At 41.5% G+C, this 16,130-nt stretch overlaps 1 protein-coding gene across 1 annotated transcript in view; it reads right to left on the minus strand.

Annotated features, from left to right (window-relative positions):
• Nucleotides 1–14,250: 14,250 nt before the first annotated feature.
• The window catches only part of LOC143794007 (cryptic protein-like), a 68,501-nt gene continuing 66,621 nt past the window's right edge, over nt 14,251–16,130 (minus strand). The window contains exon 6 of the mRNA XM_077280926.1: nt 14,251–15,979. Within this exon, the coding sequence (XP_077137041.1) occupies nt 15,864–15,979 (116 nt within the window). The 3' untranslated portion in view covers nt 14,251–15,863. The remainder of the gene's footprint in view (nt 15,980–16,130) is intronic.

The following is a 16,130-nucleotide window of genomic DNA, read 5'->3' on the forward strand; positions in this document are numbered from 1 at the left end:
GGATTTGGCTGCGGATCCGCAGCGGATTGGTCGCTGCGGATTCGTATCAGTTTTCCATCACGTTTACAGTACCACGTAAACCTATGGAAAACCAAATCCGCTGTGCCCATGGTGCAGAAAATACAGCGCGGAAACGCTGCATTGTTTTTTCCGCAGCATGTCAATTCTTTGTGCAATTCCGCAGCGTTTTACACCTGCTCCATAATAGGAATCCGCAAGTGAAATCCACACAAAAAACACTGGAAATCCGCGGTAAATCCGCAGGTAAAGCGCAGTGCGTTTTACCTGCAGATTTTTCAAAAACTGCGGAAAAATCCACACAAATCCGCAACGTGAGCACATACCTTAGGGTTGGAATTAGGGGTAAGACTAGGGTTAGGGGTGTGTTGGGGTTAGGGTTGTGGTTAGGGTTGGGATTAGAGTTAGGGGTGTGTTGGGGTTAGTGTTGGAGTTAGAATTGAGGGGTTTCCACTTTTTAGGCACATCAGGGGGTCTCCAAACGCGACACGGCGTCACCATTGATTCCAGCCAATCTTGCGTTGAAAAAGTAAAATGGTGCTCTCTCCCTTCCGAGCCCCGACGTGTGCCCAAACAGTGCTTTACCCCCACATATGGGGTACCAGCGTACTCAGGAGAAACTGATCAACAACTTTTGGGGTCCAATTTCTCCTGTAACCCTTGGGAAAATAAAAAATTGCGGGCTAAAAAATTATTTTTGAGGAAAGAAAAATGATTTTTTATTTTCACGGCTCTGCGTTATAAACTTCTGTGAAGCACTTGGGGGTTCAAAGTGCTCACCACACATCTAGATAAGTTCCCTTGGGGGTTTAGTTTCCAAAATGGGGTCACTTGTGGGGAGTTTCTACTGTTTAGGCACATCAGGGGCTCTGCAAACGCAACGTGATGCCCGCAGAGCATTCCATCAAAGTCTGCATTTCAAAACGTCACTACTTCACTTCCGAGCTCCGGCAAGTGCCCAAACAGTGGTTTACCCCCACATATGGGGTATCACCGTACTCAGGAGAAACTGGACAACAACTCTTGGGGTCAAATTTCTCCTGTTACCCTTGGGAAAATAAAAAAATCAGGGCTAAAATATTTTTTTTGAGGAAAGAAAACGTATTTATTATTTTCACGGCTCTGTGTTATAAACTTCTGTGAAGCACTTAGAGGTTCAAAGTGCTCACCACACATCTAGATAAGTTCCCTTGGGGGTTTAGTTTCCAAAATGGGGTCACTTGTGGGGGGTTTCTACTGTTTAGGCACATCAGGGGCTCTGCAAAAGCAACGTGATGCCCGCAGAGCATTCCATCAAAGTCTGCATTTCAAAACATCACTACTTCACTTCCAAGTCCCGGCATGTGCCCAAACAGTGGTTTACCCCCACATATGGGGTATCAGCATACTCAGGAGAAACTGGACAACAAATCTTGGTGTCAAATTTCTCCTGTTACCCTTGGGAAAATAAAAAAATCAGGGCTAAAAAATTTTTTTGGGAGGAAAGAAAACGTATTTATTATTTTCACGGCTCTGCGTTATAAACTTCTGTGAAGCACTTAGGGGTTCAAAGTGCTCACCACACATCTAGATAAGTTCATTTGGGGGTCTAGTTTCCAAAATGGGGTCACTTGTGGGGGGTTTCTACTGTTTAGGCACATCAGGGGCTCTGCAAACGCAACGTGACGCCCGCAGAGCATTCCATCAAAGTCTGCATTTCAAAACGTCACTACTTCCCTTCCGAACCCCGACTTGTGCCCAAGCAGTGGTTTACCCCCACATATGGGGTATCAGCGTACTCAGGAGAAACTGGACAACAACTATTGGGGTCAAATTTCCCCTGTTACCCTTGGGAAAATAAAAAATTCAGGGCTAAAAAAAAATTTTTGAGAAAAGAAAAAATATTTTTTATTTTCATGGCTCTGCGTTATAAACTTCTGTGAAGCACTTGGGGGTTCAAAGTGCTCACCACACATCTATATTAGTTCCTTGGGAGGTCTAGTTTCCAAAATGGGGTCACTTATGGGGAAGCTCCAATGTTTAGGCACACAGGGGCTCTCCAAACGCGACATGGTGTCCGCTAATGATTGGAGCTAATTTTCCATTCAAAAAGCCAAATGGCGTGCCTTCCCTTCCAAGCCCTGCCATGCACCCAAACAGTGGTTTACCCCCACATATGGGGTATCATCGTACTCAGGACAAACTGGACAACAACATTTGGGGTCCAATTTCTCCTGTTACCCTTGGGAAAATAAAAAATTCTGGGCTAAAAATCATTTTTGAGGAAAGAAAAATTATTTTTTATTTTCACGGCTCTGCGTTATAAACTTCTGTGAAGCACTTGTTGGTTTAAAGTGCTCACTATGCATCTAGATAAGTTCCTTGGGGGGTCTAGTTTCCAAAATGGGGTCACTTGTGGGGGAGCTCCAATGTTTAGGCACACAGGGGCTCTCCAAACGCGACATGGTGTCCGCTAACGATTGGAGCTACTTTTCCATTCAAAAAGTCAAATGGCGCGCCTTCCCTTCCGAGCCTTGCCATGCGCCCAAACAGTGGTTTACCCCCACATATGAGGTATCGGTGTACTCAGGAGAAATTGCCCAACAAATTTTAGGATCCATTTTATCCTGTTGCCCATGTGAAAATTAAAAAATTGAGGCTAAAAGAATTTTTTTGTGAAAAAAAAGTACTTTTTCATTTTTACGGATCAATTTGTGAAGCACCTGAGGGTTTAAAGTGCTCACTATGCATCTAGATAAGTTCCTTGGGGGGTCTCCTTTCCAAAATGGGGTCACTTGTGGGGAAGCTCCAATGTTTAGTCACACAGGGGCTCTCCAAACGCGACATGGTGTCCGCTAACGATGGAGATAATTTTTCATTCAAAAAGTCAAATGGCGCTCCTTCCCTTCCGAGACTTACCATGTGCCCAAACAGTGGTTTACCCCCACATGTGAGGTATCAGTGTACTCAGGAGAAATTGACCAACAAATTTTAGGATCCATTTTATCCTGTTGCCCATGTGAAAATTAAAAAATTGAGGCTAAAATATTTTTTTTGTGAAAAAAAAGTACTTTTTCATTTTTACGGATCAATTTGTGAAGCACCTGGGGGTTTAAAGTGCTCACTATGCATCTAGATAAGTTCCTTGGGGGGTCTAGTTTCCAAAATGGGGTCACTTGTGGTGGAGCTCCAATGTTTAGGCACACGGGGGCTCTCCAAACGCGACATGGTGTCCGCTAAAGATTGGAGCCAATTTTTCATTCAAAAAGTCAAATGGCGCTCCTTCCCTTCCGAGTTCTGCCGTGCGCCCAAACAGTGGTTTACCCCCACATATGAGGTATCAGCGTACTCAGGACAAATTGGACAACAACGTTCGTGGTCCAGTTTCTCCTTTTACCCTTGGGAAAATAAAAAAATTGTTGCTAAAAGATCATTTTTGTGACTAAAAAGTTAAATGTTCATTTTTTCCTTCCATGTTGCTTCTGCTGCTGTGAAACACCTGAAGGGTTAATAAACTTCTTGAATGTGGTTTTGAGCACCTTGAGGGGTGCAGTTTTTAGAATGGTGTCACTTTTGGGTATTTTCAGCCATATAGAACCCTCAAATTGACTTCAAATGTGAGGTGGTCCCTAAAAAAAATGGTTTTGTAAATTTTGTTGTAAAAATGAGAAATCACTGGTCAAATTTTAACCCTTATAACTTCCTAGCAAAAAAAAATGTTGTTTCCAAAATTGTGCTGATGTAAAGTAAACATGTGGTAAATGTTATTTATTAACTATTTTGTGTCACATAACTCTCTGGTTTAACAGAATAAAAATTCAAAATGTGAAAATTGCAAAATTTTCAAAATTTTCGCCAGATTTCCATTTTTTTCACAAATAAACGCAGAAATTATCGACCTAAATTTACCACTAACATGAAGCCCAATATGTCACGAAAAAACAATCTCAGAATCGCTAGGATCCGTTGAAGCGTTCCCGAGTTATTACCTCATAAAGGGACACTGGTCAGAATTGCAAAAAACGGCAAGGTCATTAAGGCCAAAATAGGCTGGGTCATGAAGGGGTTAAAGGGGTTGAACAAAAGTATCCTGTGAAACGTTTAGGGATTTCAACGATTTTTATATAAAGCCTTCTCATTTCAGGGGCTCAAAAGCAATTGGACAAATTCACTTTTCCATAAATAAAATGTTCATTTTTAATACCACTGATTATGAGATACTTTTTTCATGACACATTGTACTTTATGTTAGTGGTAAAATTTCTTCAATATGACTTTTATGTTTATTTGTGGAAAAATCGGAAATTTTGGCAAAAATTTAGAAAATGTAGCAATTTTCAAACTTTTAATTTGTTTGCCCTTAAATCAGAGAGTTATGTCACAAAAAAATTAATAAGTAACATTTACCACATCTACTTTAAATCAGCACATTTCTTGAATCATAATTTTTCTTTCCTTAGGAAGTTAGAAGGGTTAAAAGTTGACCAGCGATTTCTCATTGTTACAACAACATTTAGAAAACCAATTTTTTCAGGGACCATATCACATTTGAATCCACAATATGACAGTAAATGCCCAAAAGTAACACTATTCTAAAAACTGCGCTCCTCAAGGTGCTCAAAAACACATTCAAGCAGTTTATTAACCCTTTAGATGTTTCACAGGAACTGAAGCAATGTGGAAATAAAAAATGAACATTTAACTTTTTTTCACAAAAATTGTATTTTATACCCAATTTCTCCAGAGCATGCTGATACCCCATATGTGGGGGAAAACTAGTGTTAGGTTGCACAGCAGGGCTCGGAAGGAACTCCATTTGACTTTTTGAATGCAAAATTCACTGGAATCGTTAGTCACGTCGCGTTTGGAGAGCCTCTGATGTGCCTAAACAGTGGAAACTCCCCAGAAGTGACTGCATTTTCAAATTAGACCCCTTAGGGAACTTATTCAGATGTGTAGTGAACACCTTGAAGCCCCAGGTGCTTCACAGAAGTTTATAACATAGAGCTGTGAAAATAAAAGAACATCACATTATGCCCCCAAAAATGTTTTTAGCCACATTTTTTTAAATTACACAAGAAAAAAAAGGAGAAATTGCACATCCAATTTGTTGTGCAATTTCTCCTGACTACGCTGACACCCAAAATGTGGAGTAAAACTACTATTTGGGTGTGCGGCAGGGCTCGGAAGGGAAGGAACGCATTCGAATTTTTGAATGAAAAATTTGCTGGAATAATTAGCGGATGCCATGTCGAGCTGGTGAGCCCCTTATGTGCCTAAACAGTGGAAACCCCCATAAGTGACCCTATTTTGGAAACAAAACCCCTCAGGGAACTTACCTAGATATGTGGTGAACATATTGAACCCCAAGGTGTTTCACAAAAGTTTATAGCGTTGAGCCGTGAAAATAAAAAAAATCTCATTTTTTCCAAATTTTTTTATTTTCACAAGGGTAACAGGATAACATGGACACCAAAATTTGCTATGCAATATCTCCTGAATGCACAGATACCTCACATGTGGGGGAAAACTACTGCTTGGGTGAACAGCAGGGCTCAGAAAGGAACGAGTGAACTATTGGAATACAGGTTTAGATGGACTGGTCTGCGGGTGACATGTTGCATTTGGAGAGCCCCTGATGTGCCTTAACAGTGGAAACCCCCTCAAATTACCCCATTTTGGAAATGAGACCCCTCAAGGAATTTATCTAGACATGAGAAGAGCACATTGACCCGTCAGGTGCTTCACAGAATTTTACAACGTTGATACTGGTGCTTCTCACAAAATTAGAATATCATCAAAAAGTTAATTTATTTTAGTTCTTCAATACAAAAAGCTAAACTCATATATTATATAGAGTCATTACAAACTGAGTGATCCATTTCAAATGTTTATTTCTATTTATTAGGATGATTATGGATTGTAACCAATGAAACTCAAAAGTCATTATCTCAGTAAATTAGAATACTTTATAGCACCAGCTTTAAAAATGATTTTAAAATCCGAAATGTTGGCCTACTGAAATGTATGTTCAGTAAATGCACTCAATACTTGATCCAAATCCGAAAAAACTTGGCACTCTAGATGAATAATTATCATATGCAAAAGGTTTATTGATGTGCATCCATAAAGGCAAGTCGAACGTTTTCGGTCCACATCCGGACCTTCATCAGAACAAATATACTGGATGCAGCAAGAAGTCCTGTCCACGTAGGCGCACGTGTGATGCGACCGGAGTCACTGGGTAAATGGCGATCTATTATTGCATTCAATACTTGGTCGGGGCTCCTTTTGCATCAATTACTGCATCAATGCAGTGTGGCATGGAGGCGATCAGCCTGTGGCACTGCTGAGGTGTTATGGAAGCCCTGCTTGCTTTGATAGCAGCTTTCAGCTTGTCTACATTGTTGGGTCTGGTGTCTCATCTTCCTCTTGACTATAGGATAACAAGAAGGTGAGTTTGCTGGCCAATCAAGCACAGTGATTTTTGAACCAGGTATTGGTACTTTTGGCAATGTGGACAGGTGCCAAATTCTGCTGGCAAATGAAATTTCCATCTCCAAAAAGCTTGTTGGCAGAGGGAAGCATGAAGTGCTCTAAACTTTCATGGTACATGGCTGCACTGAAATTGGTCTACATAAAACACAGTGAACCTACACCAGCAGATGACATGGCTTCCCAAACCATCACTGATTGTGGAAACTTCACACTAGATCTCAAGCAGCTTGGATTGTGTGCCTCTCCACTCTTCATCCAGACTCTGGGACTTTGATTTCCAAATAAAATGCAAAATGTACTTTATTCTTAAAACAACACCTTGGGCCACTGAGCAACAGTCCAGTTCTTTTTCTCCTTGGCCCAGGTAAGACACTTCTGGTGTTATCCATTGGTCCTGAGTGGCTTGACACAAGGATTGTGACACTTGTAGGCAAGTCCTAAATATGTCTGTGTGTGGTTGCTCTTGAAGCAATGACTCCATCAGCAGTCCACTCCTTGTGAATCTCCCCTTCATTTTTCAATGGCCTTTTCTTTACAATCCTTTCAAGGCTGCTGTTATCCCTGTTGCTTGTGCAGCTTTTTCTACCACACTTTTTCCCTCCACTCAACTCTCCATTAATATGCTTGGATACAGCACTATGTGAACTGCCAGCTTCTTTAGCAATGACATTTTGAGGCTTACCCTCCTTGTGGAATGTGTCAATGACTGTCTTCTGGACATCTGTCAAGTCAGCACTGTCTTCCCCATGATTGTGGAGCCTGCTGAAACAAACTAAGGGACCTTTTAACCCCTTCATTACCCAGCCTATTTTGACCTTTATGACCTGGCCATTTTTTGCAATTCTGACCAGTGTCCTTTTATGAGGTAATAACTCAGGAACTCTTAAACGGATCCTGGCGGTTCTGAGAACGTTTTTTCGTGACATATTGGGATTCATGTTAGTGGTAAATTTAGGTCGATAATTTTTGCATTTATTTGTGAAAAAAATGGAAATTTGGCAAAAATGTAGAAAATTTTGCAATTTTCAAATTTTTAATTGTTATTCTGTTAAACCAGAGAGTTATGTGACATAAAATAGTTAATAACTAACATTACCCACATGTCTACTTTACATCAGCACAATTTTGGAAACAATTTTTTTTTTTGCTAGGAAGTTATAAGGGTTAAAATTTGACCAGCGATTTCTCATTTTTATAACAAAATTTACAAAACCACTTTTTTTAAGGACCACCTCACATTTGAAGTCAGTTTGAGGGGTCTATATGGCTGAAAATACCAAAAAGTGACACCATTCTAAAAACTGCACCCATCAAGATGCTCAAAACTACATTCAAGAAGTTTATTAACCCTGCAGGTGCTTCACAGCAGCAGAAGCAACATGGAAGGAAAAAATGAACATTTAACTTTTTAGTCACGAAAAAGATCTTTTAGCAACAATTTTTTTTATTTTCCCAAGGGTAAAAAGAGAAATTGGACCCAAAAAGTTATTGTACAATTTGTCCTGAGTACGCCGATACCCCATATGGGGGGAAACCACTGTTTGGGCACACGACAGGGCTCGGAAGGGAAGGAGTGCCATTTGACTTTTTCAATAAAAAATTGGCTCCAATCTTTAGCGGACACCATGTCGCGTTTGTAAAGCCCCTGTGTGCCTAAACATTGGAGCTCCGTCACAAGTGACCCCATTTTGGAAACTAGACCCCCGAAGGAGCTTATCTAGATGCACAGTGAGCACTTTGAACCCCCAGGTGCTTCACAAATTGATCCGTAAAAATGAAAAAGTACCTTTTTTTCACAATAAAATTATTTTAATCTCAAATTTTTTTCATTTTCACATGAGCAACAGGATAAAATGGATCCAAAAATTTGTTGGGCAATTTCTCCTGAGTACACTGATGCCTCACTTGTGGGGGTAAACCACTGTTTGGGCACACGGCAGGGCTCAGAAGGGAGGGAGCGCCATTTGACTTTTTGAATGAAAAATTAGCTCCAATCGTTATCGGACACCATGTCGCGTTTGGAGAGCCCCTGTGTGCCTAAACAGTAGAAACCCCCCACAAGTGACACCATTTTGGAAACTAGACCCTTTAGGGAACTTGTCTAGATGTGTGGGGAGCACTTTAAACCCCCAGGTGCTTCACAGAAGTTTATAAAGTAGAGCCTTGAAAATGAAAAATCACATTTTTTCAACAAAAATGATATTTTCGCCCCCAAATCTTTATTTTCACAAGGGTAACAGGAGAAATTAGACCCAAAAATTTGTTGTGCAATTTGTCCTGAGAACGACGATACCCCATATATGGGGATAAATCCCTGTTTGGGCACACGGCAGGGCTCGGAAGGGAGGGAGCGCCATTTGACTGTTTGAATGAAAAATTAGCTCCAATCGTTAACGGACACCATGTCGCGTTTGGAGAGCCCCATTATGCCTAAACATTGGGGCTCCCCCACAAGTGACCCCATTTTGGAAACTAGACCTCCCAAGAAACTAATCTAGATGTACGGTGAGCACTTTTAACCCCCAAGTGCTTCACAGAAGTTTATAACGCAGAGCCGTGAAAAAAAAAATCATTTTTCATTCCTCAAAAATTATTTTTTAGCCCACAATTTTTTATTTTCACAAGGGTAACAGGAGAAATTGGACCCCAAAAGTTGTTGTCCAGTTTGTCCTGAGTATGATAGTACCCCATATGTGGAGGGGAACCACTGTTTGGGAACACGACGGGGCTCGGAAGTGAAGTAGTGACATTTTGGAATGCAGACTTTGATGGAATGGTCTGCGGGCGTCATGTTACGTTTGCAGAGCCCCTGATGTGCCTTAACAGTAGAAACCCCCCACAAGTGACCCCATTTTGGAAACTAGACCCCCAAGGAACTTATCTAGATGTGTGGTGAGCACTTTGAACCCCCAAGTGCTTCACAGAAGTTTATAACGCAGAGCCATGAAAATAAAAAATCATTTTTCTTTCCTCAAAAATTATTTTTTATTCCACAAATTTTTATTTTCACAAGGGTAACAGGAGAAATTGGACCCAAAAAGTTGTTGTCCAATTTGTCCTGAGTTTGCTGATACCCATGTATGGGGGAACTACTGTTTGGGCACACGTCGGGGCTCAGAAGAGAAGCAGTAATGTTTTGAAATGCAGACTTTGATGGAATGGTCTGCGGGTGTCACGTTGCGTTTGCAGAGCCCCTGATGTGCCTAAACAGCAGAAACCCCCCACAAGTGACCCATTTTGGAAACTAGACCCACCAAGGAACTTATCTAGATGTGTGGTGAGCACTTTGAACCCCCCAAGTGCTTCACAGAATTTTATAACTCAGAGCCGTGAAAATAAAAAAAATCATTTTTTTCCCCACAAAAATAATTTTTTTGCCCCAATTTTTTTTATTTCCCCAAGGGTAACAGGAGAAATTAGATCCAAAAGTAGTTGTGCAATTTTTCCTGAGTATGCTTATGCCCCATATGTTTGGGTAAACCACTGTTTGAGCGCACGTTGGGGCTCGGAAGGGAGGGAGCACCATTTGACTTTTTGAACGCAAGATTGGCTGGAATCAATGGTGGCGCCATGTCGCATTTGGAGACCCCTGATGTGCCTAAACAGTGGAAACCCCTCAATTCTCACTCCAACACTAACCCCAGCACACCTCTAATCCTAATCCCAACTCTACCCATAACCACCACCCTAACCCCAACCCTAACCATAACCCTAACCACAAGCATAACCCTAACCCTAATCTTAACCCTATTTCCAACCCTAACCCAAATTCCAACCCTAACTCTAATTCCAACCCTAACTCTAACTCCCTAAGGGTTGAGGAATGTGACTATCGCTCAAGGCTCACCTCCCCCGATATACTCACCTGCTCCCGGCGCGGTCCCTGGCAGAGTCTCACTGTCAGATGGTCTCCGGGAGGCGGCGGCATCTTCCTGTGTTCAGCGGTCACGTACCGCTCATTACAGTAATGAATATGCGTGCATATTCATTACTGTAATGAGCGGTGCCACGTGACCGCTGAACACAGGAAGAGCTGCCTGGAGACCATCGGACATGCAGGGACCACGCCAGGAGCAGGTGAGTATATCACCGCGCCACTCCCCCTCACCCGCCGACCCCTCCCGCTGACACTGACTCTAGTATAAGCCGAGAGGGTCACTTTCAGCCCAAAAAAGTGGGCTGAAAATCTCAGCTTATACTCGAGTATATACGGTACCTTTAAAACCGGCAGGTGTTTGGAATTTTTGGACATATCGATTGAAGCATCTATGGAGGGTATAATCCATACAGACGTATATAGAAAACCCACGGCCACTAACTCTTACCTCATGGCAGATTCGGCGCATCCAGCAAGCACAATTAATGGCATCCCCATTGGCTGGTTTTTGAGGGAAAGGACAATTTGTTCGGATTCCGTTTCATTCGAAAAACAGTGTTTTGTTTTTGAAGATAGAGGATATAGTCGCAGAATGATTCATAGAGGATACAGAAGGGCCTAATCTACAACGAGGGATGAGTTGTTATATGGCAGGAAAAAGGTGATTACCAGTAAGGATACCTCACAGGTACGCTTTATCGCTTTATTTCTTCATTTAATGGACAATGGTACAATTTGAGGAACATTGTTGACAAACATTGGTGTGTTCTACTTACGGACCCGATATTTAAACAGTTGTTACCATCCTCTCTCCAATATATGGCCCGACGTTCGGCTAATCTTAAAGATCTTTTGGTGCGTAGCCATTATGAAGTCTCCAGAAAAAATAACAGTTATTCAGTGACGTGGGGATTCTTTCCATGTGGCCTATGCAAGGCAAGTTTAAATCTTGTTAAGACTAAAACCTTTAAAAATGCTGATGGATCGCGCACGTATAAGATCAGAAAACATCAAAGGGGGTTATCTACCACGCCGAATGCCCCTGTGGAAAAGTGTACATAGGTCTCACCACTAGGGAATTTAAACTTAGAGTGAGGGAACACGTGCTGGACATCGAGAAGGCTGCCACAGCAGAAGATGATACTTGTTTGAAAATGTTACCACGGCACTTTAAAAGGCACCATAAATGTAATCCCAGGGGTCTACATATTAATGCTATTAATCAGTTGGATCTAGGCATTAAGGGTGGGGACCTGGGTAGGGCCTTGGCTCAATTAGAGTGCCATTGGATTTATCGCCTTGGGACGCTCAGTCCGAGTTGTCTTAATGAAAACATGGGTTTCTCCGTCTTTCTTTAAATTGGCATTCTTTTATGGGTGAGGGTTTTTTGTGTTTATCATTATTCAGGGTTTTTTATTTGATTTTAATCTATTCCTTCTCTTTTTTTAGTTTGTGTCTATTTCCAGGGATTTGGGAGTGATGAAGTGGATGTATTTATTTTAGGACTCTTGGCGAGCACTGGAGCAGAAAATAGTGGAGTTTCATCTGCAGGACGCATTTGTGAGTTGCTCTACGTGAACAACACCTCTTTACTACCAATGAGTGGGCCTCCACGCGGGACATATGTAATGTGTTGCGCTGCTTACAGTACTCCACCGTCATGCTTAGTACTGATGATGCCATCATAAGCGTTACTATCCCACTTCTATGCCTGCTTGAAAAATGCTTCAGGCGGTGATGGATGGGTAGTGGTACAGTAGGAAGTTGAGGAGGAACAGGGACTGTTCACACCATTATCAGGCCAGTGGTCCGCACATGACTTGAAGGGTGGAATATTGTATCAAGCAGCCAGGCACACAAATGTCCAGCCAGGGGACTGTTTTGGAGGATGATGATGAGAAGAAACCATGGTCACAGTAGGATGGCACTCAAAGGAGCTCACGGGCATCACTGGAGGGTGGCTGGGGGGTTTACAGAGGACAGAGATGATACACCTCCCTCCGAAGACATCTTGTCGTTGCCTCTGGGCAGCCTGGCACACATGAGCCTATACATGCTGCTGTGCCTGCGCAGCGACCACTGAGTTGCCTGTATTGTTACAATTGCTGATTACTGGGCGGTCACCCTGCTGGATCCCTGCTACAAGGACACCGGCATCACTTTGGGAGTGTAAACATGGCAGAAATGTGGAAAATCTTCTCCAGTAAGCCACAACATCTGGCTCCACCATCTGATACCATCCGTATTAGCAGCAGGCAGCATTTCAACAACATGGTGGAAGGTTACATGTCCAGACGTCTCCACATACTGAGTGATGGGTCTGCCAAATTTAACTTCTGGGTCTTTAAAATGGACACATGGCTTGAGCTTGCAAATTACGCTTTGGAGTTGCTGCCCTGCACTGCTGTACGTGTACTGGTGGAACTCATGTTTGCACGGCAGCGGGTGTGATCACAAACTGTCACATGAGCCTGTCCACAACCACAGCCAAAGTGGGCAAGCTCACATTCATTAAAATGAACCAGGCGTGGATCCCACAGAACTTGTCCACACCTTTAATTGACTGGAAAAAGCAAATAAACAAAAATAACAATGTTGGCTACCTCCTCCACCTCTTCCACCCACAAAGCCACATCCATCTCTACCTCCTCCCCAGCCTCTTCATCCACTTCCACCTTGTGTTTTTTTTATTGTTTTATTTTCAGCCATTTCCCTAAAAAAGTGCCCCCCCCAAAAAAAACAAAACAAACAAAAAAAAAAAAACAGTGTTGGCTACTTCCACCTCCACCACCACATCCTCCCTCACCTCTTCACCTTCTCCTCCACTTAGACCTTCGCCTTCTGGTTCGAGATTGTTGTAGGTTTGCTTTTTTGTTCTATGTTATTTTAAGACATTCCCCCCCCCCAAAAAAAAAAAAAAACAAATAAAAAAAGTGCTATCTACCGCCTCTGCCTGTTCCACATCCACCTCATCCTCTACTTGTTTGCAGGGTATTGTCATGTCCTTATCTTCATTTTGCTTCCTTTTCAGCCTCCTAGCCCTTACTACTAACATTTTAGAGCCATTTTACAGCACCAAAGTTTGGGTCCCAATTGACTTCTATTGGGTTTGGGGTCAAGTTTGGCTCAAGTTCTGATGCCCAAACTGAACTTTTGACGACAGTTCACCCAAACCGGTTGAACACGAACATCCACGGGTCCTTATCGATGTTGAAATTTCAATGTTAGCATGTAATATCTTATTCTTTTTCTGTAAGAGATATTTTTCTAATAGTGTAAAATATATATTTTTCATTTTCACTTCTTCAACCTTCTCTTGGCCAGGAACTTGTACAGTGAATGACTTTAATCATAATCTTTGTCCCTTCTGTTTATCTTACCTTTAAAAAAAAGCCCATTCAAGCAGATCAGAGGGAGATTTCTTTGTACCTTCTTCTGTGACACTTATTTTGCATCTTGTAAAATTACAAGGCTCATACTTTTACAGAGCCGAGCAGTGTAAAATGTTTTTCTACAGAGTCTTGTAAAATGTAAACTTCTTCTGTCACTTTCTTCCCAGCTGCACACAGTAAAGGTTAGAGATTTCACACAAGTGACAAAACCACTCCAGGACTTTGATTGCATGGACCCGTCCAGGTCGCACAAAGGTCAGAATTCTTCATTGCCTGTTTTTTGTCAATTTACTTGTTCTAAAAAATACAGTTGCTTTCAGACATGTCACACCATACCCCTTCATTTTGTCACAGATAATTCCTAATGGAAAGTATAGAACACTGGTTTACATCAGCAAAAACCATGACCCCTGGTTACATCAAGAAGTAGCAGATGAGTAAATACGCTATGTAAAACATTAATGGTACACTCAAAACGCATAGATACATATAATAGAATACAGATCTTTATTAGCGCAATACAAATATACTGCTGTATTAAATTAAATATATCATTAATAAATATTTCAATTCAAGACATAGTTCTTCCATAGGAAGAGGAAATATTATATCCATGCTTTAAAAATGTATTTTGCATATAGATGGATTAACGTGACCCACTTATATAACTAAACATGACCTGGGCCCCGGTAAACAGAGTATGAGCAGTACACCATGCTATGATGGGGATACTGGGGCATGCCTTTTGGTGGGTTACTGGGTACACACTGAGTTATGGGTTACCAGGTGCACTCTTCCAGGTGGGTTACCATGAAGCTGAATCACCAAGCAGTCTATCCAAGAAAAAGAAGAAGCACAAAAAAAGTGCATTTGTAAACCGATTACAAACACAGTGGTTTTGCATTGAAGCTTGAGAGTGCTGCCTCTTCTTCTTTTCCATGAACAGAGCCCCATCCAATATCAATTTGAAAACTATTGTTTTACAGCCAACATACATATTAGAGAAAGTTGGCCCAACCAGCTGATTTCAGCAGAACTGGTCAACCATCTAATATGCATTTTGGTCTCCTGATTCTCCTGAAGCAAGAAGGATAGTGTTTGATGAATTTCAATGTCTGATCCTTTTATGTTTCTGTCAGGAATATTTTCAGATTCCCTTTTAGATAAGCCAAAAACCGGCTTGTGTAAAAATGCCAGCAATCACCCTATGATTGGAAAAACATGGCAGTATTAAAGCCCCCCTCCTGATAGTGTTTTTGTCTTAGTCTTAGCATTTGAGTGGTGGCACTAATCTAAGTGTCCTACCCCTAGCATTATACTTACTGGCCGCCAGCTTTGGCTCTTTCTAATGCCGTTCTGGTCCCATTATACCATCTTGTGGCCATGACTTCTGACTGACCGCAACAACCAGAGTCAGAGGTAACAGTTGCGATCGCTCAATGCAAGTTTATAAGAGCCTCGTTCTGGCTCTCATAGATTTACAATGAGTTGTGACTTCCGGATTGCTCCAGCAAACACTGGAAGTCACAAACTGTTGGAGACCAACTGGAGCAGCTTAAGACAACAGCTGATAAGTGTGAGACTAAATGCAGGGAACTAAGATTAGAAGCACCACTCCAGGCTGCAAAAAAACAAAACAAAAAAACACTGGCTGGTGCTTTAAAATCATCGGCAGCACATCATTCCGTGTAAACAGGATAATGATGATATTCTATATACATAAAATGATTGTATTATTGATTGCTCTGTGCACAATCAAACAGGTCTAAACAGGTCATTAAATGACCGCCGATTGACTTCTTTATAGCTGATCTGGTGGTTATTCAATAGTGGTGGTGGGCAGATTTCCTTATTCAAAACATATTACGCTTGGCCAAATTTGTATGTATGTCATGGAGAGGTCAGTTCATGCGGCCAACAGGCACAGTTATGGATAAAGGGCATTAGATCAATTTTTTTTATGCATTGGATATATCAATCATTGGAGCCATGGATGCACTGACATTTTTGGATGTTCTGGTAGTTCATAAAAATTGTGGAATGTCAGCAAAACCTAAGCAGATGATCTATATGTCTATAGAAGTCAAATGGTTTTAAAATCATTGGCAAAATCCAATGCATTTTCCAATTAACAGGTGAAATATAATAAATGTCAGCAAATGTAACATTTTTCCACAGAAGTATGATTTCAGCTGGCTGCCATCACTTGTAGGGTCTGTGAAGAGATAAATGGAGGCAAATCAATACATATAAGTCTACATTTTTTTCTTGGGAGGGGGGCTCTATATTTATTTACTGTATTTTGTGGACTACAAAGACACACTTTTTTCGCCAAAACTTGGAAGGAAATTTTCTTGAAGAACACC

Source organism: Ranitomeya variabilis, chromosome 1, assembly GCF_051348905.1.
Source record: "Ranitomeya variabilis isolate aRanVar5 chromosome 1, aRanVar5.hap1, whole genome shotgun sequence".
In the NCBI taxonomy this organism is placed as follows: domain Eukaryota; kingdom Metazoa; phylum Chordata; class Amphibia; order Anura; family Dendrobatidae; genus Ranitomeya; species Ranitomeya variabilis.